This window comes from Prinia subflava, chromosome 11 (genome assembly GCF_021018805.1).
Source record: "Prinia subflava isolate CZ2003 ecotype Zambia chromosome 11, Cam_Psub_1.2, whole genome shotgun sequence".
NCBI lineage: Eukaryota > Metazoa > Chordata > Aves > Passeriformes > Cisticolidae > Prinia > Prinia subflava.
In genome coordinates this window covers 1,746,666-1,767,235 of record NC_086257.1, presented here as the reverse complement: position 1 = coordinate 1,767,235, position 20,570 = coordinate 1,746,666, and the positions used below count along the sequence as shown (strand labels likewise).

General features: G+C 44.0%; 1 protein-coding gene across 1 annotated transcript in view; it reads right to left on the bottom strand.

The window, feature by feature from the left end:
* LOC134555926 (glypican-5-like) overlaps window positions 1-20,570 on the bottom strand; it is a 339,079-nt gene that overhangs the window by 223,490 nt on the left and 95,019 nt on the right. The window contains exon 4 of the mRNA XM_063407996.1: window positions 931-1,061. Coding sequence (XP_063264066.1) covers window positions 931-1,061 — 131 coding nt within the window. The remainder of the gene's footprint in view (window positions 1-930; window positions 1,062-20,570) is intronic.

The following is a 20,570-nucleotide window of genomic DNA, read 5'->3' as shown; positions in this document are numbered from 1 at the left end:
CTCCTGTTCCCAGCGGAAAGGCCAGAACCCAGGCTGTGGGGTGTGAACACTGCTGTCAGTCATGCACTCACCCAACAGCCAGGGATGCACACAGACTGCCTGGGCAGCTCAGGAGCTGGCTCTGCACAGAGGTGAGCCCAGCACAGCTCCACTGACGTGGCTGGTTCCAGATTAACTCTGCTCTTACAGAGGAGAACGTGCCAGCCAGAAATAGGCACTGGGAGTTGGTGGGCAGTTTGCTCTAACATCAACTCATGTATCGTGAGTGGGATTGCAAAAGAATCCTTCCCTAGAATGTACAGAAAGCCAATTCAGGAGCTACACAAGGTGAAATGACAGAAAAACTCAGGAGATCTGGGAACAGGGATACTCCAGGCCAGTGGCAGTACTGAGCTGTAGGTGTCTCAGATGGGGCAGAGCTGAAGAACAGAAGCCAAGATGGACTGAAAAACTCTTTCAGCTCTTTCTCTCTTAGGTAACACATCAAGGAGATTCCAAAGGGTCTTATCACTCCTGCCCAGTCCAGTGGAATCAGGGACTGACTTGGAGTCAGGGCAATGAATCTTTCCTTTTCACCCCTTCCTCCTTCCCACTTCTGCCCCTGGATGAGCTCCTGTCCTTACAGACAGTTACACTTTAGGTACTTCAGCCTCAGCTGTGGAAATCAGTCTCAGCCTCTGCTGAGGAAAGGCTTTCACATTTGCACTGAAAGGTTCTGGAGACAATGAACACCTCGGTGTCCAGCAGTGATACCAGGGCTGGCCTTTCCTGGACAGACCCACAATGGGATGCCACAGTCACCTGTGTGACCGCCAGCGATGGCAGCGCCTGGGGAGAGAGAGGGGGACAGGGCTGTGGACAGTGCAAAGGACCAACAGCACAGATAACGAGCCTGAGGGTTTGGCTCAAAGCACCTCAGCCCAGGGTTACCTTCTTTTATTGCTCAGGCTGGTGTGAGCCATCACAAACGGCTGGGTTTCAGTCACTGCCTTCACTGGCACCACACTGGCTGAAGACAGGTTCGCCCCTTGCTGTCTGGGCTGTCCACACACTTTATCCACCTGCAAGAAAGGGAGGCAAAGGGAAACACTGTGAGTGGAGAAACGATTTACAAGCCCACCAAAGCCTGCCTGCTCCTTGCAGTCAGTGTTCACTGCACGAGACATTGTCTGGGTCAGAGAAGATTAGGACAGAAAGGATTCTTCCTTCAAGCAGCTGGAAACAAAAGGAGGACCAAATTCCACAGGAAGTCAGCAGTGATGGACTTGTCAACAGGCACCAGCCTACTTATGCACACTTGCAAAGGCTGAAGTAGTGACTGATGAAGTACTGGCAAACTAAACTTTTATTTAGAAACACCCAGAGCTTAAAGGCACACCGATTTTGGTGGAACATCTGCCCCATACATAAAGAGCAGAGTCCATCTGGAGTTTGAAGGAGCTTGTAATCAGAAGATAACCAATTCTTCCAGCCTTTAACCAGGCCATGTAACATCACTCAGTCCTCACTGCCCTTCCTGAAGCCTCTCACAGGGATTTAGTATCAGTCCAGGAGAAAGCAAGTTTGTGTTTATCCTTTCTGCTCAGTGGATCTGACACTGCTCATGTATCTTGACACATTTATTTGCTGTAACAGCTTTAAGTGACAACAGCAAGACAAGTCTCTTCCCTTTCTAATCCACAAATGAGTAACCTGTGATGTTTTATCTACCTAAATCCCCGAGCAAACACGAAGAGAGCACAAAGGAAATCCTGCTCTGGGCATGGTACCACCGATGAGCTGAATCCCACAGGATCCATCATCCTGCACAGTCCTGGGTTTGGTATCCCTTCTGCAAGGTCCCACAGTAACCAGCCAGGGTGAGATGGACTCCCAGTGCTCTGTGCACTTTCCTGCATCTTCAGACCCCTCACGAGCCTGCAGAGTGTTTCAGCCCACAGATGGCTCCAGATAACCTCTGTCCCTTTGCCCCACAATGATGCAGAGCACAGCACAAACACAGCACAAGTTTCTCTGCCTTAGCCCATTTCCTCCAGGAAAACCACGGCTATGTGAAGCTAAGACATCCTCCTCTGAAAAAACAAGCAAACAAAACTGGAAGCTCTGGAGGCTCTGACTCCTGTCAGCTTTAGCTGTATGAGTTCCAGCCCAGTCCAGTAGAGAATGCTGTGAAGAACCCAAACTGCAGCAACTGACTGGGAACATACTGGATTAGCCCTGACACATCTGCAGCAGGCAGGGTGGAGCCAGCTGCCTCACTCACCACCATGCACTGGGTATACTGGTCTGGTCTCACCAGGGACTAGCACAGTGCTGTTTTAAAATGCAGCTTGGGGGAATTAAATAGTCTATTTTGGTCCCTTCTGGGAAAGGGGAAAAATCCCCACTCTGTGCAAATGAAAATACCAAACAAAAAAGGCTTTTGAACCCTCTGGAGCTGCACAGAGGGTATCACACAGCTGGACCACATTCCTGCACAGGATGCCTTCTCCTCTCCACCCCAGGCTTCCCAGGTCTCCTACAGCACACAGACCCCAATTCCCAGCACAGGTCTCTGAAAAATCCAGCTCAGATTACATCATGTCACTAAAGTTCATGTATTCAAGTTACACACACCTCAAATCTTGTCACTGTGCATTTAGACAGTTTTTACCAACTAAAATCAGAGTGGTGTGCAAAAGCAATATGGTTCTCATATACATAAGGGATGGAGAACTCCCAAGATTTTTATTTTTCCTGAAAGAAGATTCAAAGATATTTTAGTCATCACTTCTGTTGTGAATCAACAGTTTAAGCATTCAACTGAAAACACCAACTTTGTTTTGATTTGAATTTTTGATACTACAGAAACGACTCTAGATTGCCCAGGTTTCAGTATTTTCTATGCCAAACCTATGCTTTAGGGCTTTCTTTTTAAGCAGTAGTAACAGTTTCCTGCATATCAAACAAAACCACATTATTCGAAGGAAAAAAAATTCTCAGTGGAAAATTTTAACCATTTACTTAACCTTACCTTAACCATCTACTTAAAACCTTAACCATCTACTCCATTAAGAATAAAGTTGTTTGTTACAGAAAAGGGCAAACCACACTTCTTTTGTCCCACAGGCTTTTCAGTGCCTTTCTCAGTCCAGTTCCCCCAGCCGGTCCCAGACCAGGCAGCCCCAGTCCCTCCATGGTGGTTATCCATGTTTGGCATATTTGTTTCAGATTTTCAGTCATTTAAACACAAATCTGACTTTTTCTTTAATGTGGACTAATTTTCACATTTCTCTGATGTGTATTTTTCTGCCAAATAAAACAACAGAAAAGCCTGAATTTTACCAGCTAATTTGAGCAGCCACAAAGCTGATGGCACAAACAAGAACACTCATGGATGAAAAACCATCTCAACTTCCAGATAGGACATAAATGAAAAAAAAAAGATAATGTGTAAATTGGAAAGCATGAGGCCAAATACCCAAAAAGGTGTTCTCTGGAACTGCAGCATCTGGGATTACTGCTCCAAGTTCCCTGTGTGTTAACAGTGCTCCCCTCCCATCCTAAGGGCTCCACACAAGTGCACCGACAGCTTAACCCAGAGCTTGTCAAGCCTCACAGCAAATGGGGACTGGAATTTTAAAGCTCTTACCCTAATTTCAAGATCTAGGACTCAGAATAATCAGGAATCAACATAAAGAATGACTGAGCCCATTTCTTGGCTTTTTAAACTTAAAATAAGTCTGCCAGACTTAAATTACAAACTGACAGAAACTCACCCCTCATTAATGGCAGGACCCTAAGGTCCTTCTGCTTCTCTCTACCATGATGTTTAAGCATTGTCTACAGCTGAAAACTGGTATTTCTGCTGCCTCGTTATCTTCTGAATTATCAATCATATTTCACACTTCTAACATTTTTATTCATATTAAAGCTTTTTTCTTCTACAATAACGATTCTTCTTAAATATCTCCTTTTCTAGCCATAGCCACATTTTTTCTGCTATGAATTTTTCTCGGTAATGAAAAGCAGGATCATATATATACACATTTTTTGACCTCTTACTATTTGTTATTTAAAAGAATGACTATTTACAATTATTACAGAGGTTTAACAAAATAAATGGAAAAATTTCATCCAGAATCTTTTTGAACTCTTACAGCTTGAGTAACCTTAAACATTGAGGTCATATTTAATATATTTGATATAATCAAACATGGGAAAAATGTCATGCCCTTCTGGATACCAAGAGAATCTTATCTCTCTAAAGCAGGAGACCTTTTCACTGGTTCAGAACAGTAATTTTCTTTGATTTTGTAATGGGAAGATTAGTGTTTTAAAACACAAGATTTTCCCAGTGATTGGGCTTTGAGCTGTTATTATTAAAACACTCGCACATTTGCCTGCAGGTTTCTGTCCCTCAGTGTGTCCCAACCCAGCTCTGTGGAACTCCTCTGACAAATGACATTCCCCCATTCCAGCCCTGCTGTGCCCCACAAGTGCCACAAACCCTCTTCAAAGCAGAACTGGAGTTTGCTCCAATCCAGGTTCCAGCTGCCAGGTTTGGGTGAAGTGAGGGAAGTGAGAAACACCTGATGGGGAAATCAGGTCTGAGTTTTCACGTTCACCAGGAGCTGTCACTTGCTCAGGGTCAGAGATATCCTTCTATCACTGGATCACCCACAGTAAAAGGAACCAAGCAGTGTCATATGAGGTGTTATTGTGTCCAAGCATCAGCCAGAGTTATTATGGAAACACAGAATCCTCTCCTTGGGGTGGCTGACACCTGCCACTAGAGTACTGATTTAAAACATCAATTTCCAGTGCTCAAAAGCTGAGAGCCCATATGATAAATGCAATTCAGGGCTCACGGTTCATTGCCACTGCCTTTATCTTATTGAACAAAATCAGACAAGAGAGCAAATAACCTCTGATTTTATTCTCTTTTAAATATTCTCTCCCTTAGGGAATATGTTTCCTATTATGGGCATTTTTCTGGTAGCAGAGTTCAGCAATACATAAACAAGCTAAGGGATTATTAGTTCATTTTCCTACAGGAATATCTTGGCTTTCACTTAGGAGGGAAGCATGCTCTTCTCTCTCATCTTGAATCTCCTGAATAGTTCAATTTCAATTAATTTCCTACAAATCTTCTGAAATCTGGCAGTTAGAGAAGCTGACCATAGGTAGTAGAGATTCCTCCAAGGAGAACGGCATTACAAATTCCTCAGGGGCAGGAAAGCCTTCTGTCAGACTTCACACTTAGACATCAAAGAATTCAGCCACAGAATATATAAAATACTGTGTTTCTGTATGTTCTGTCTGTGGCAGAAGAGATCCTTGCAGGTACCAACACTGGCACAGGGAGTGGACAAATTCTGCAGCAATTATTCAAATGAATCAGATTCTACCCCAGATAAAAGTACTAATGATGAGAATGTGGAACATTGTTCTAAAACAGCTTTAAGAAAGAGTGGTGAGATAACCCATCCTGAATGCACACACACAGCCTTTGCTCACAGGGAGCACAGGCAGGAATTCCTGGAAAAATGTAAAATAAAGAAATACCTTACATGACATCAGGCATTTCAATAATTCTACACAGTTTATATCTAACAAACTTTTACCAGAAATTACATTTCTGTTATTTTCTGCTCTTACTAGCTTTTAAAATTGCATATTCTGGTCAGTAGATCAAACTATCCACAGTGCATCTCCACAGCTACAATCTTTTAGGCACACAGAAGTCAGTAATGCTATTTTATTAGGATTTTTTCAAAACACTTTTTTCTAACTGTAAATTTATTTACCCAGCTGAAAAGAGAAGTGTAATTATTTATAAAGCCAAAACAAAATAGCAGCAGCACCTGAGAGATCAAATGATATCTCCCCTTCTCCTCCACAATCCTCCCTAGATTCAGGACTAATCTTCCCTGGCCTTTGTTACTTGTGACATTTGTCTTTAGATATTGACAACCTCCAAAGGTTAAGCTCAATTTTATAATTAATTACAATAATCTAGTATGAAAAGAAAATTCCATTGGGAGCCAATGCAAGCGAGGTGCTTTAAGAGCTCTCAGAAAAATTAGGTGACTTTAAAGAGCACATAACAAAATCAATTAAAACATTTTATTCAAGTCTCCCTTTAATTGCTTTTCAAATGAATTACAATGTATCAAAATGGTATTGCCTGGTATTGTGTTTACTATTTACACCCATTCCTAAGGGAAAGCAATTATCCAAATATTCCTGGAATTTCTTTTATCACTGTAAGCTTAAAACTTAACAAAGAAGAACTCTTCCCAGTCTGCTCTTCAAAGGTTCAATAAACATATACAAGTAGCAGAGAGAAATTGTACAAACACACACACAGCTACAACAAGGAGATCCTCACAGGGTGCACCCAAGCTGGGCAGCAATCCTGCTGCTGCTCCCTGGCACAGTCTGGCACCAGAGGCACCAGGGGCACCCGCTGGCCGTGCCCAGCAGCAGGGATGGAGCAGCTCCCCTGGGGACAGGCCCTGGCCCAGCCACAGCAGCACAGAGCCAGGGAGGGCCCAGCTGGGCTACCCAGGCTCTGCTGGAGCTGGCCCAGTCAGAGGGAGCTGCAGGCTGGGGCTGACAGGCAGCAGGGATCACACCCATGCTTCAGGCAATTCCACAAATTCACATCTTTCCTCAGGTTCAGGTACCTCCCTACACATGTTTAGTCAAAAATGAGTGTGTCACCCTTCCAGTCCCTAAAGATGAGCCATGTTTTTCTCCAATTTTCTTTTAGCCATGTTGAGGCATACCTGACCTGTGCTGATGCCCAAGAGCTCCCCAAGACAAGATCTCTTTCCAGCACCCTTCTCACTAAATGCAGCCTGTCTGATCACCACCCCAACACAGGCAGTGCCCTTTGCTTCAGCAGAACTGATGGATGGCCCAGTGACATAAGGGATCAACGTGAAGGGGAGGTTACTGAAAGAGGGAGAAACACTCCCTCTTGAAGATGTCAAATGCTCCCTCCTTTGCCAAAGACAACTGGGTAGGACAGACCACTGGTCTGAGCCACCTGAAGTCTCATGTTCCTCTAGACATACTTATTGCAATTCTAATTAAACCAGAACTGCAGCAATGAGGATTTTAACTAACTGGCTCAGCTGACGGACGTTCATTTTTCATACATGAACAAATAACAACCTGCAGTGAGTTAGAGGAACCTGAGCCAGATTTGATCTGTGGACAGCTCAGTCACATATTTCTCTGAACGTGCACTTCAGCTTCATTTTCAGATCAACACACTTGTGGGTGGCCATACCACTGAGGTATTCAGGCACAAGCCCAGACATACAGAACAAACATCCTAACAGGCCTTTTGGTACCACAGGCAGCTTTCAGTGAAGCATTTTGTCTCCAGGCTTTACACAATCCAAGCAGAATTGCTTCCTAGCAGTGTTCATGTGGCTGGCATTGTACAGGATATCCAAAAGAAGGCAAGAAACAGCAACAGAGAGCAAAAAGAGATGTCAGGCTCCCAGGTCTGACAGCTCCTGTCAGAATCTCCCCTTTCTCTGCAGGTAGAGACATCCTAAGAACCAAGTTTCAGGAAAACAAATGAGAGAAACATTCCCTAAGTGAAAGAGTTTACTCCAAATTTCTTTAGATAATCTGCTTTTGTTTCTTTAAACTGACATCTGCTGAGGAGATAATTAAATACGTTATAACAAATATTTGTGATTACATATATGCATATGCATGAAAGAGGGACAAGAGCATTCCTCTCAGGGATGGCTGATGGTGCTAATGCAAACCAGATTTTAAGATACATGAAGTCATGCCTCTCCTATGTATTTATAAGAGTACTTATAAATCAACCCAGAAAACGTTTGCCAAAATAGCAATCAAGAGTAGGAAAAACATCAATTTCCAGCAGAAATTGTAAATTCCCCTATGATTATTTTTTTTTGTTCATCATTACTGTAAGTGTTTCACTGGATAGACAAAATGCCTGAGCGTTCTCCAAACATCATGGAAGTTACCTAACAAGAATATGTAGAAAGCCAGAAGGTCATTCTATACTTTCACATTGTCCTGTTAGACAAAATAATGCTGTACGTTTATGCAATCATCAAATAAACATGCCAATAAGAATGTCAACACCAGCAAAGAAAGTCAGAAAAACCTTCCATTTTGCATTTAACAAATATAGTAATTAGAAAAGACTGATAAACACATTCAGATCCTTTTTCGTGAGATATATAATTTCAGTTATGATTTGCTGACAGTTGATATCAAAATAAACACATTCTCTCATGCCTTTTTTCCTGAACACAAATAAGTGACTTTAAATGACTCTGAAGACTTGAGTAACTATCCAAGACTGTGCCAACAGCTATGACTATGCAGGCATAATAATAACAGCTATGCCAATAGCAGGCAGCACAATTATCAGGGCAGCAGCAGCCACCCTCTTAAAAATATTTAGAAGACATTTTTCACATTGAGACAAGTACATCACAATTTTCAGCAGATGCTCAGACCTCTCTCCTGTCTCCCAAGGAAACCCCTCCTGTTGCAGGAGGGATGTTTTGCTCTGGTGGGTACCAGAGCAGCCACTTCTGTGCTCCTTTGCCTTAGACCTGAGGGAGGGTCACAGCAAAGAGGCTGGGACCTGCACAAGGGAACACCTGCAGCCTCCCCTGGGGCCTGGATTATCACACCTGGGCCTCACCTGCATCAGCAGGCTTTGATTTCTGAACATGGGAGGCAGGCAGGCTCCCTTGCACACGTGAGGAAAGGATGGATACTTGGAGCATTCACCACAGCCATTCATTAAAATGTGCATCTTTTGGGAGTGTTACACCAGTCATGTCATTTCACTGGCTGAGCATCTCTGCAGCTGAAATATGGGAAGATACCAAACCTGCAAGTTTAAGTCCAAAGCCCAGATCAGACCCTTGAATACCAGAACAGAGACCTTCTAGCAAGTCAACAACTTATTTACCAGTAAAAGCATCTTGTTTTGAACTTAAAAGCCACTTGTTAAATCAAGGAAACACAACGCCAAGAAAACTCTGAGACTGCCTGCTCTGCAGAATTCATTCTGGCTGTGCTCAGGTGCAGGAATGGTCCCACCATGGCTGGTCTGTGCTAGAGCACAGCTCCAGCCTGAAAACAAGGAATAAAGAGGCTGAGAACAGCAGTCAAGACCACAACTCCTCATTTATAGTTGTGAGGCTTTTTTCATTCTAAACTTTATTTGTGATCCATGCTTTCTCAAAACAAAATCAACAGAAGGATTTCCTTTAAACCATTTTATATATAGCCAAGGAGTTTTGTCATAATTCACAAGCCTAGGAATGATTTCCTCATAGATGTCACATTGAAATTTTGAGATGCATTCATACACCTCTCTGACCCATTTCTGATGATGTTCTGCAACAAGAGCAAACAAAAAAAGCGCCTCTCTTTCAACTTGAGATTCCCCAGACTTTCTATACAACCTCAAAGAACATGAAGGAATTTGGACAGGATGTTTTTGAGCTGGAGTGTAATGAAAACCTCACATTTTTACTTTTAAAAACACATCACAATCCAAAATAAGTCTCCTTTTACAATGTTATGTCTTTCTTAATGAGAGACAAATTCAAGAAGGGCCATGGAGTGGAGTGAACAGTGAGTTACAGTCACCCCAGTTACTGTAACTGCATTCCTTTCATAAAAACCTTTTGCCAGTAACTGACTGGAAAAGAGTTACCAGTCTGACTACAGGCAGAATTAATGCCAGCAACACTGTCAAGAATCAATCATGCTTTATCAACCATGCAGTAAAGCAGCACATTAGGCATCAGATGACATCAAAAGCAGCACGGTGAACATGTGTGGAACTTCACAGCCCACTGAATGCAGAAAACCAACACAAAATCCGGATTCTCAGCACAGAACCTGAATTTGCATGAGATGTCCCAAAAGGGCACTGGATTGCGGATCAGAAAACTTTAACTGAGCCAGCCCTACAGGTGAAGGGTAGCCCAGAGTATTTTACAAGTGATGATCTTCCCTTCTATTCAGCACTGGCAGGGCCACTCCAGAACACTGTGCTCAGTTCTGAGCACTGCAGGACCCTGTTTGAGCACGGGGGTTGGTCTAGATGACATTCCAAAAGACATTTAAGAGCAGGGAATTTAAAATCTGGGTGTTCCTGCTGGACATGTGGATCCTTAATTGCAGCACAAGAAATCTCAGGAAGGGACCCAAAGCAGGCAAGCACCCAAAGCAGAAGACAACAAAAAGTACATAAGCATCTACAAACCTCTACATCTCCTCCCATGTTTAAGTAATTTACTAAAGATTCACCTCACCCCTGCTGAAGTCAAAAATGGAAGATTAAGATTCAGCGCTTTTGTTTCCACTTCTGGAAGGCACACAGGACCTCCCCTCCTTACAGCACACTGAGTGTTTAGGCCACTGCATCATGATAAAATACCCGATTAAAAACTGGAGGCAACTCCCAGGACTGATGGGAATTCAGCGTAGTCAAATTGCTATTGTTCAACACCTGTTCTAAGCGCTTCCAAAGAGAAGAAGAAGAAATCTAAATTGCAGAAGGGAAAATAACTTAGTTAAATTCAGACAGCTCATGAACAATAATTAAAAAAAAAAAAAGTTAAACAAAACACTATCTAAAAGCATAGTGGAAGTTCCCAGCCAAAACTTGTCTGCCTAGCAAACACCACAATGCAGCATTCCCAGGGCAATTACATGCTCCATGAGACCACTACACTTCTGGGAAGTACTCTGTTCACTTCCAGTCTTGAGTGGCATTTACAAACCCTGCACTCTTCCCATCCTACAGCCCTCACCTCAAGGCAGGTGTGAACTTTGTATTTTTATCCCCATTTCTCAGACAAGGATGCTAAGGCAGTGGGATTAACAAATCTGGGAAAAAAACCACATAGGCAGGCTTGGAACTGACCAACTCCTGACAACCAATTTACTGCTTTGACAATTAAATCACATTCTGAGTTCCACAGCTTTGGCAAACTGCCTGCATGTTTAGATACTTGCCTGTCTCTAACTTGTGGGTTTGGGCTGCAGATCTCAGGAGCTTGGTCTCACAAACACCCAGCTGGGCCCAGGGCTGCCCTGCAGACCCCAATGTGCAGACAATGCAGGAGTGATGCTTACAGCTCATGGCCAAGACCACCCAGCAGCCCCGCATAGCAACAGCAGTTGGCACTCACCACTGCAACCCAACCCATTGTTCAGGGCTGTAATTAAACTGCCCTGAATATGCAAACTTGTTTCATTCACTGTTTCACTTGCCCCAAACAGGAACTGGAAGCAGCTGATTTCAGCTATGCGGTCTGTGCTCATCTGCTTCTCAAAACATGCACTGAATTTTTCATTAATAACCTCTATTTCTTTACTTCCTTCAGGGCAGCAGAAAAGTTTAATTTCCCTTTTTCTCCAGCCTTTTGAGCACTACTGCCTCAAACTGAAGCTAAATTAAGCCACTGGTCCTTCCAATATACATGCCAAGAGACACTGCCCTCAAAAAGCTGGCCCACAACAATGTAAAACAAAAGAGGGGGAAAAAGTGATTTAGTGTTTAGGTGGCTTATTTTGAAGGCCATCTCTCCTCAAGCAGTGAGCTGCACTCGGACTTGGGTGGCAGCAGGGACACAGCCAGAGCTGCAGGGCATGAAGTCAGAGCTGCAGGGACACAGCCAGAGCTGCAGGGACACAGCCAGAGCTGCAAGGCATGCAGTCAGAGCTGCAGGGCACGCAGTCAGGGCTGCAGGGACACAGCCAGAGCTGCAGGGCATGCAGTCAGAGCTGCAGGGACACAGCCAGAGCTGCAGGGCATGCAGTCAGAGCTGCAGAGCATGCAGTCAGAGCTGCAGGGCACGCAGTCAGAGCTGCAGGGCATGCTCTCAGAGCTGCAGGGCACGTAGTCAGAGCTGCAGGGCATGCAGTCAGAGCTGCAGGGCATGCTCTCAGAGCTGCAGGGCATGCTCTCAGAGCTGCAGGGACACAGCCAGAGCTGCAGGGCATGCAGTCAGAGCTGCAGAGCATGCAGTCAGAGCTGCAGGGCACGCAGTCAGAGCTGCAGGGCATGCTCTCAGAGCTGCAGGGACACAGCCAGAGCTGCAGGGCATGCAGTCAGAGCTGCAGAGCATGCAGTCAGAGCTGCAGGGCACGCAGTCAGAGCTGCAGGGCATGCTCTCAGAGCTGCAGGGCACGTAGTCAGAGCTGCAGGGCATGCAGTCAGAGCTGCAGGGCATGCAGTCAGAGCTGCAGGGCATGCTCTCAGAGCTGCAGGGCATGCAGTCAGAGCTGCAGGGACACAGCCAGAGCTGCAGGGCATGCAGTCAGAGCTGCAGGGACACAGCCAGAGCTGCAGGGCATGCTCTCAGAGCTGCAGGGACACAGCCCTGCCCTCAGACAGGCACAGCACACTGCTCCCACTGCTGCAGCCATGCAGCTCACACAGCTCTCACAGTAGTTCCAACTTCTGAAGTAACTTCCCTGTGAACTGAGTTTTGAGGAGCCCAACCTTGCCTTCTTTCCAGCATCCTCAGTGTCATGTCTAAACTGTCATTTGAGGCTGATTACTGCAAACCAGCAGAGCAGTTATTCCATCCTCATGGCCTCGTGCCCACAGCTTCACTCAGCCTTCATCCTCTGACCTCCTCATTTAAGTAGGATGACTATAAAATCAGCTAAAAGTAGCCAGCGAAGTTTTGATCTTGCACATCCTGGAGTACATGCTCCAAATGTAGTCAATAAATCAACCAAATGCTGTATTTTCAGTATCTACTGGAACAGAACTGAAGGTCTTATTTAGGAGCAAGTTCTTGAAGCAAGAGCATGGTAGGCCAGTGAGAATAAAAGTCATCATCTGGTTGCAGAAAAAAAATTAAAGCTGGGGAATATATACATACCTGGAGTCAATTAATTACCACATAATCTACCATAGTCACAATTTCATTTTCAGTTTTAGACTTCTGCAAGGCAGCATGATTAGATATAGGCAAGACACTTGTAAAATCTTGTACTCCTGGGGCCCAGTTTGGCCTGGCTTTGTGCTACTTGGAACTGGTTATTAAAATCTGCTGAAAGCATCCTGACAGTCCAGTAAACATGACCACTTTCACTATTCAATATGCATCCAGGATAAATGGAGTAACAACTAGACTGCAGCAAGCAGCTGACTCAAACCCTTCAGCCACAGTTTATCAAACACCAGCAAACAGCAGGCTGATATTTGTTTCTCTAAGCAAAAACTGTTAAAAATTGTTAGTCTCACTTTTTTCTGATTGGTAAGACCAGACATGACAAAACTTGTCATCATGAGACAAAGAAAGAGAACTTAACAGTGAGGGAGAGAAAACCCTCTCCTGAATTCCAGATGTTTCAGTGTCTCCTGGAACCCAAATCTCAGATGTCTTGGGCTGAGATTACTTAATATAAGAAATGTAATTTGGGACAGGAGGGCAGTGCTCGTAGCAGACATTTTTTGCTTTTATGTAAAGTTGCAATAGCATGAATGGGAATCAAGATCGAACTCCCTTTCTTTTCATAACCATTACAAAATAAAAATTAAAATCTCAGCAACCTAATAAAACACATGGGAGGCTAAAAAGTAAAACTGGCTTGTTACTAAAATAGGTCTTAATATAGAATGCCTGTAATAATGAAAAAGGGTAAATGAAAGGCATGCTGATTCCTGTTATTCTTTGAGTTAGACCATGCCCTTGGGTAGTACACGAAACCCCAGAAATGCAAAATATGAAAGTAATAAACATACAATTGCTCAGAACTTGATAATGATCTCTGTGAAACAAAATCTGAGGATTTTTGGTAGGCTTTGATGATTCTGAACATGGAATTAAGCCGAATGTATTTTAAATTAAACCTAAAATAAAAACAGCTGCTGGAAAACATGCATGACCAAATTCCTCATCTGAGCATGTGCTGCTTTTGGCTATTTTCTTTTAGATTTTAAAACTTCACTGGCATTCTGTGTATTCAACTCCAGCATGAAGCACAGCACAGTAGCTACTGCTGGCATTCAGTTAAGCCAATCTAATTTTATAGATGCTTGCCTGACAACTCAGAACCACTGGTGAAGGATTACACCACCAAATAAATTTATTCACTCTGGTAGCTGCAGTTCTGTGTGCAACAGGGCCTAAGAGAAATGCAGGCATTGTTAAGGTTCATGAAGTTCCCCCTACTGCTCTGATGGCAACCCTCAAAGTAAACTAATCATATAGAAAAAAGACAGATAAATAATTTTCCTAAGAGGTGATCTGAAGAACAAAACAAGATGCATTCCTAAGTGGAGTTTTCCTGTATGACAAAGAGTTGTGCCATTAATTTTTTTTTTCTGCTTGAGAAACAGGGGAAAAATACAGGAGCAGAAATTACTTCTGTTATTAAACACATGAAAAAGACTTATTCCAGCACAGCAAGCCAGAAGGCAAATTTAACAAGATGTATAGAAATCACTTCCATTTGTGACTGAATTACCAAACAAAAGATATCCATGTCACAGTGGAAATGCTCTAATCAAATAAACTTTGAAATACCATTTATTTGGAAACCTGACCCCCCCCATTCCCAAATTCACAAGATTCCATAGAAATTCAGGAGATGTACAAAACATAGAGCATTCTGCAGCCCTGTGAATTGAATAATTTTCACACTTGCCATGGTTCTGTTGATAAAACTATAAACCATGTGGATGCATTGTTTCCTTTGTACTTGCTAGGATGACAGCAAAAGTTTGAAAAATTAATTTCACAGTACTCAAAAAGCAGTTTTCTGTCCCATATTAATTTACCTTTAAAACCTGGATAGCATAAAAAATAACCCACATCCTAAAAAAAGCCATTCCTATAAGAACCTTTCTCACTTTGTTTTAATCTCCTTGTAGCATGTGCGGGTTGTAGAAAACACTTCAGAGTGAAAAGCTAGATGTTTTCTGTAGCCTAAAATCTGAAGGCCCATAACCACTGCCAAAATAAGGCAATATTAACTATACCTAAACACCAGAAGATAATTTTCACAATCTATCCATAAATCTGAAATGCCATCAAATGGAGACAGTAGGACAAGATTTCCATGCATTCTGGGGAAAAAAATCAAAACCAAACCCCAATACAGTCCACATGCTAATTCCTGAAAATGCCTCCCGCCACAAGGATAAGCTTCCACGGTTTTTGCAGGAATAATTCTCGAGGGTTTCAAGAATTATTACCCATTATTTGGGTAACCAAGTTATGCATGCAGTCGTCCATGACAGCCATGGCATGCAGAGGACAAGAGAAGGAACGGAGCTTTATTTGTTGATAATCCTCAGGAGTGAATCCTGCAGCTCCAGCAGCTGCCCACCTCCTCACAACCCCAAGTGTTTTCACCCGATTTGGCCACAGGATTTGGGATTGATACAACTCCAGAATTTCAGGTTGCTCTTTTCTGACCCATCAGGTGTGAATTTCACTCCTCACTCTGACTCTCTGAAGGACCCGCCGGCCTCTGACTGCCACAAGGCCCAGCTCTGCAAGTGTCACAAAACCACGAATACTTTGGCTTGGAAGAGACCTTAAAGCTCATCTTGTTCCAGGCCCCGGGCAGGGACACCTTCCACTTTTCCAGGCTGCTCCAAGCCTGGCCTGGGACATTTCCAGGGATGGGACATCCAGAGCTTCACTGGGCAATCTGTGCAGGGCCTCACCACCCTGGCAGGGAAGAAATTTTCCTAACACCCAATCTAAACTTACTCTCTGTCAGTTTGAAGCCATTTCTCTTTGTCCTGTCCCTCTGGGCTCTTGTAAAAAGTCCCTCTCCACTTTTCCTGTAGCTCCCTTCAGGCACTGGAAGACCACAATGAGGTCACCCTGAAGCCTTCTCTTCTCCAGGGAACAATCCCAATTATCTCAGCCTCTCCTCACAGGAGAGGTGCTCCATCCCTCTAATCAAACCTCAAACCATTGTCCTGTGTTCCTGCTCCACTGTCCCTCCATAAGGAAACACAAGGAAGTGGGACTGGAAGGCTGGAGTGATGCTTTCAGAAGGAACAGGGGCTTGCTAAGTAATGTTTAGCAGCACCCAGGCTCCTATATGGTGGTCAGAATATTCCCTCCCTGCAGCTCAGAAGAAGATGCAGTTTTTGAGAAGTGCAGGACAGCACTGCTTTCACCACATCCAGCAAAATCTTCATGGAGCAAAGCACCAGAGCTCAGTCCCAATGACAGCAGCAACATCTGACAGACACGAGCTCCTCTCCAACCCTGCAAGCACATGGAGATCCCACAGCTCAGGTGAAATGTCTCAGAAAATCCTATTTTGTCATTTTTCCATGTTTTCCCATAGTTTATTATGGACCTTTTACTCACATGTCAGTATCAGAATCTATTTACCTAATAAAACCTAAATAATGTCAAGGTTGTCAAGAAACTGACCTTGGAATCAAAAGACTGCAAATTTTATTAACACAATGAGCAAGACAATTGCCAGTTAAAAAAAAAAAAGTGCAAGAGCACAATATCTACCATGTCAGCACATTTTATTAGAAATATTTTATGTTTTTACTGACAAAAACAGATGAAAAATTGCAGAAAACTAAAATTATTAATTCTGAATTTTAAATATAAGAGGGGCTTGGTTTTTTTCCAAGTATCTTCACATTCAGAAAAGCTCAATTCTCTCAAGTAAATGGACAGCACATCTACTTTGCACAAGTAAATTTAGAAAAGTCACAAATATCAAACTGATCAGTTACACGTAAGAACACGTATGTGTGATGTCACATCACCAAAATGTCCCAGAAAACACATTCACCATTGCTCCTACCACTGGGGTTCACCATACTTCACTCTTAATTCGTTACCCAGAGCAGAACTGGGATCTAATTGAAGTTTAACAGTTATAAATAACATTACAGCAGTTTCCAAATTTGTACATAAAATCAATACATACACTTTGGGCATATCATCACTGTCACCTTACTGCTTTCTTCAGATGATGAGAAACAGATCAAAATACTTTCATTTAAGAAAAATTTCTACATATCCACTTTTAGTAAAGTCTATGAATAGATCTTGCCTATGTTCAGTATATTTAGAAAGCTTCTATATTTACACTGGAGTAGTGAACAAGTTACTGTGACAACCTGTATTTGGATATTCCCAGTCCATAACTTTTAATTAGGATGGCACTGTAACTCAATGCTTTGTGCCAAAAGGATGCAAAGTGCACACTCATAACAAGTAATTGAGCTGAAATATAAAAATGTGCTGTGGCTTGGAAGCTGAAGAAACCTTCAAGCACTGAAATAGCACAGCAATAAAAGGGAATATTTTGCCATGCAAATCTCAGTATTTTCTTTCCTCCAAAGCATATTAGGTCCCTAAGTAATTCACAATTAATAGGCCTTTTCTTGACAGAAAATGTCTATCTTATTAAAGGAAGAAAAGTTTGTTACTTTTACTCAAAAAGATTTAAGAGTTTCCAAAAGCTGTAAGTGGCGTAAGCACTTCTTCAGAGAGGTACTTCTCCTCAGAGGTATAATCTTACCCTTTTCAACAGGGGCCTGTTAAAGGAATTTATTTGTGAAAGGATAATCTTCTGCAGTTTGAACTTTCTCACCAAGCTCCTGCTCATTGCTATGCGGGGTGGGAGGGAAGGCTGCTTGCAATGCCAGCCATGTCTATCGAATCAGAACTAACCTTTTGTTCCACTTGTTTTCTCTGCAACTTTCTGCCTTCAGTAGCCGCCTCAAAAAAAAAATTATAAATATATATACTTTTGAAGCCTTAGTGACTTTTGGGTAATTCGTTTCCAAGTTGATTCAGAATAAGGAAATCCGATGGTTTTGTGGAAAGCCAGTCAGGACTTTGTGCAGAACACAGGAATGTGTGGCCTTAACTTTGTCACCTCCACTTTGTGACTGCTCATCAACGCAAAAATAAAGGGAATGTCATCTCAGACTGTAACACCAACTTATACCAGGGTCCAAATATTAAAGACCAGAAGACTGACTGCCATTAGTTGTCAATGTCATCAGAATAGCAAGATTCAGACAGCAAATCAGTTTCAGAAAGAAGAAAGATCATAGTAACAGTCAGCACTACTGATAGATATAAACACACTAAGGAGAGCAAAGAAAGATTGATGACCACAGTACTCACTTCACTTTATAGAAAAACAATATTTTTAAGGAATAAGTACCCGTAACTTACACCATACACACAAAAAATATTAGTGCTTGCTCACTAAGCATCATAAATGCATATAAAACTATAAAACATACATACAAGTACCCTACGATGCAAAAAAACCAACCCACAGTCTCTGAAGGAAAAGCACACTAAACAGAAAGCATATAAAATTAGAAAACCTTATTAAGCAGACACTGGGGATGTATCAAGAATGCAGCTTTATCACAATCTCAAACCGAAGAAAAAGCACATGATAAAATTGTAAGTGTTTATGGTTTCTCTTTTCATTCAATGCTGTGTATTACATTTAAAAAATCGTCTTGGTAAAATCATGTACTGTAGGGGTAGCACTGGGCAATCTGGTAAAGAAAAGAAATCTCTTTGTTAGCCAAGCCACAAAGCATCTACAGAGCTAATTCATCATGAAAATGCCAGGATGCCTGACAGTGAGTGACAGCTCAGCCCCTGCCCTCGCAGAGGAGCCCCTTGTGCAGCCTGTCTGCTCCTCCTGGGCAGCACAGCCCGGGCACGGCGGCTGCAGGCCAGAGCTCAGCTCAGGAGCAGGGCACAGCCGGAGCACAGAACCCTCACGGCACAGGCGGGAATTCGCTGGGTGTGGGAACATCAGCTCGGGTGGAAGGGAGTGCTCCACACGTTTCCCTTCCTCTCTCCTCGAGGGAGATCAGTGACTCTGCAGCTCTGCCCGCCCCATGCCAGCACCAGGCCTTGGCAGCACCACCTGACACCTGCCCAGGTGCCCATTCCAGGAGCCACAGTGCTGTCACCTGGGAGCTGCCATCCCCCTGGGAGCTGCCATAGCCCCCCTGGGAGCTGCCATAGTCCCCCTGGGAGCTGCCATCCCCCTGGGAGTTGCCATATCCACCTGGGAGCTGCCATATCCACCTGGGAGCTGCCATAGTCCCCCTGGGAGCTGCCATAATCCCCCTGGGAGCTGCCATCCCCCTGGGAGCTGCCATATCCACCTGGGAGCTGCCATATCCACCTGGGAGCTGCCATATCCACCTGGGAGCTGCCATAGTCCCCCTGGGAGCTGCCATCCCCCTGGGAGTTGCCATATCCACCTGGGAGCTGCCATATCCACCTGGGAGCTGCCATAGTCCCCCTGGGAGCTGCCATAATCCCCCTGGGAGCTGCCATCCCCCTGGGAGCTGCCATATCCACCTGGGAGCTGCCATATCCACCTGGGAGCTGCCATATCCACCTGGGAGCTGCCATATCCCAGGGGCCTGGGAGCTGCCATATCCCTCTGGGAGCTATCATATCCCCCCTGGGAGCTGCCATAACCCCCCTGGGAGCTGCCATATCCACCTGGGAGCTGCCATCCCCCTGGGAGCTGCCATATCCCACCTGGGAGCTATCATATCCCCCTGAGAGCTGCCATCCCCCTGGGAGCTGCCATAACCCCCCTGGGAGCTGCCATAGCCCCCCTGGGAGCTGCCATATCCCCCCTAGGAGATGCCATATCCCCCTGAGAGCTGCCATATCCCACCTGGGAGCTGCCATATCCCACCTGGGAGCTATCATATCCCCCCTGGGAGCTGCCATATCCCCCCTGGGAGCTGCCATAGCCCCCCTGGGGGCTCCATCCCAGCTGGGCGTGGAGGAGCAGCCCTGGCTGGGGCACAGCTGGGTGAGGAACCTGAGTCCTGCTGCTCGTGTAGGGTCAGGGATTGGGAGTTCAGCGTTCCCAGCTGCCACTCAATCTCCTGCTCACTTGAAAACGAAGCCTTGCTTAAGTGCTTTATGGGACTGAGGCCAGCATGCTCCGTTTCTTGCAGAACTGAGCCCTGTATTTTTATATCCATAATGTTAGCTCAGTCCTTCTGCCAAGTAAACCTCTTTTCCCAGAGTTTTGTTTATTTTTCAGCATTGAGCTCGGAGGGGGCTGGGGGTTAACCTCAAGTACAGTGGCCTGATTGCCATATATGTTGAAGGCACTTTCTACTGAAAAGGCAGCTATGTGAAGTCTGCTCAATTTATTAGTCCCTAACTCTGCAAGGGACAAGCAAAGCAGCACAGGGATAAGTGTAAGTAGGGCTCTCCCATTCAATCTGTGAAAGAACAGACAGTATGTAGATGAAAAAGTAAATTAAATAATGCCAAGTCCAAGTAACACAGCATTGGATCATTTATGCTTTCAGTACATAATTTTTCTCTGTGTATTTTAAAAATCTAAAACTCTAAGATGAAAGAGAAAGGGAAACAAGAGAGTACTTGGAAAAAGACTTCAGAAGCAAACACTTGAGCAAAACCACTCAAATCACTCAAAAAGAGAGATTATTTTCCTAATCATGACCGATGTGTTGGTGAGAAATGACCATAAAATAACCCTGAATTTTTATACCCAAAGATAAT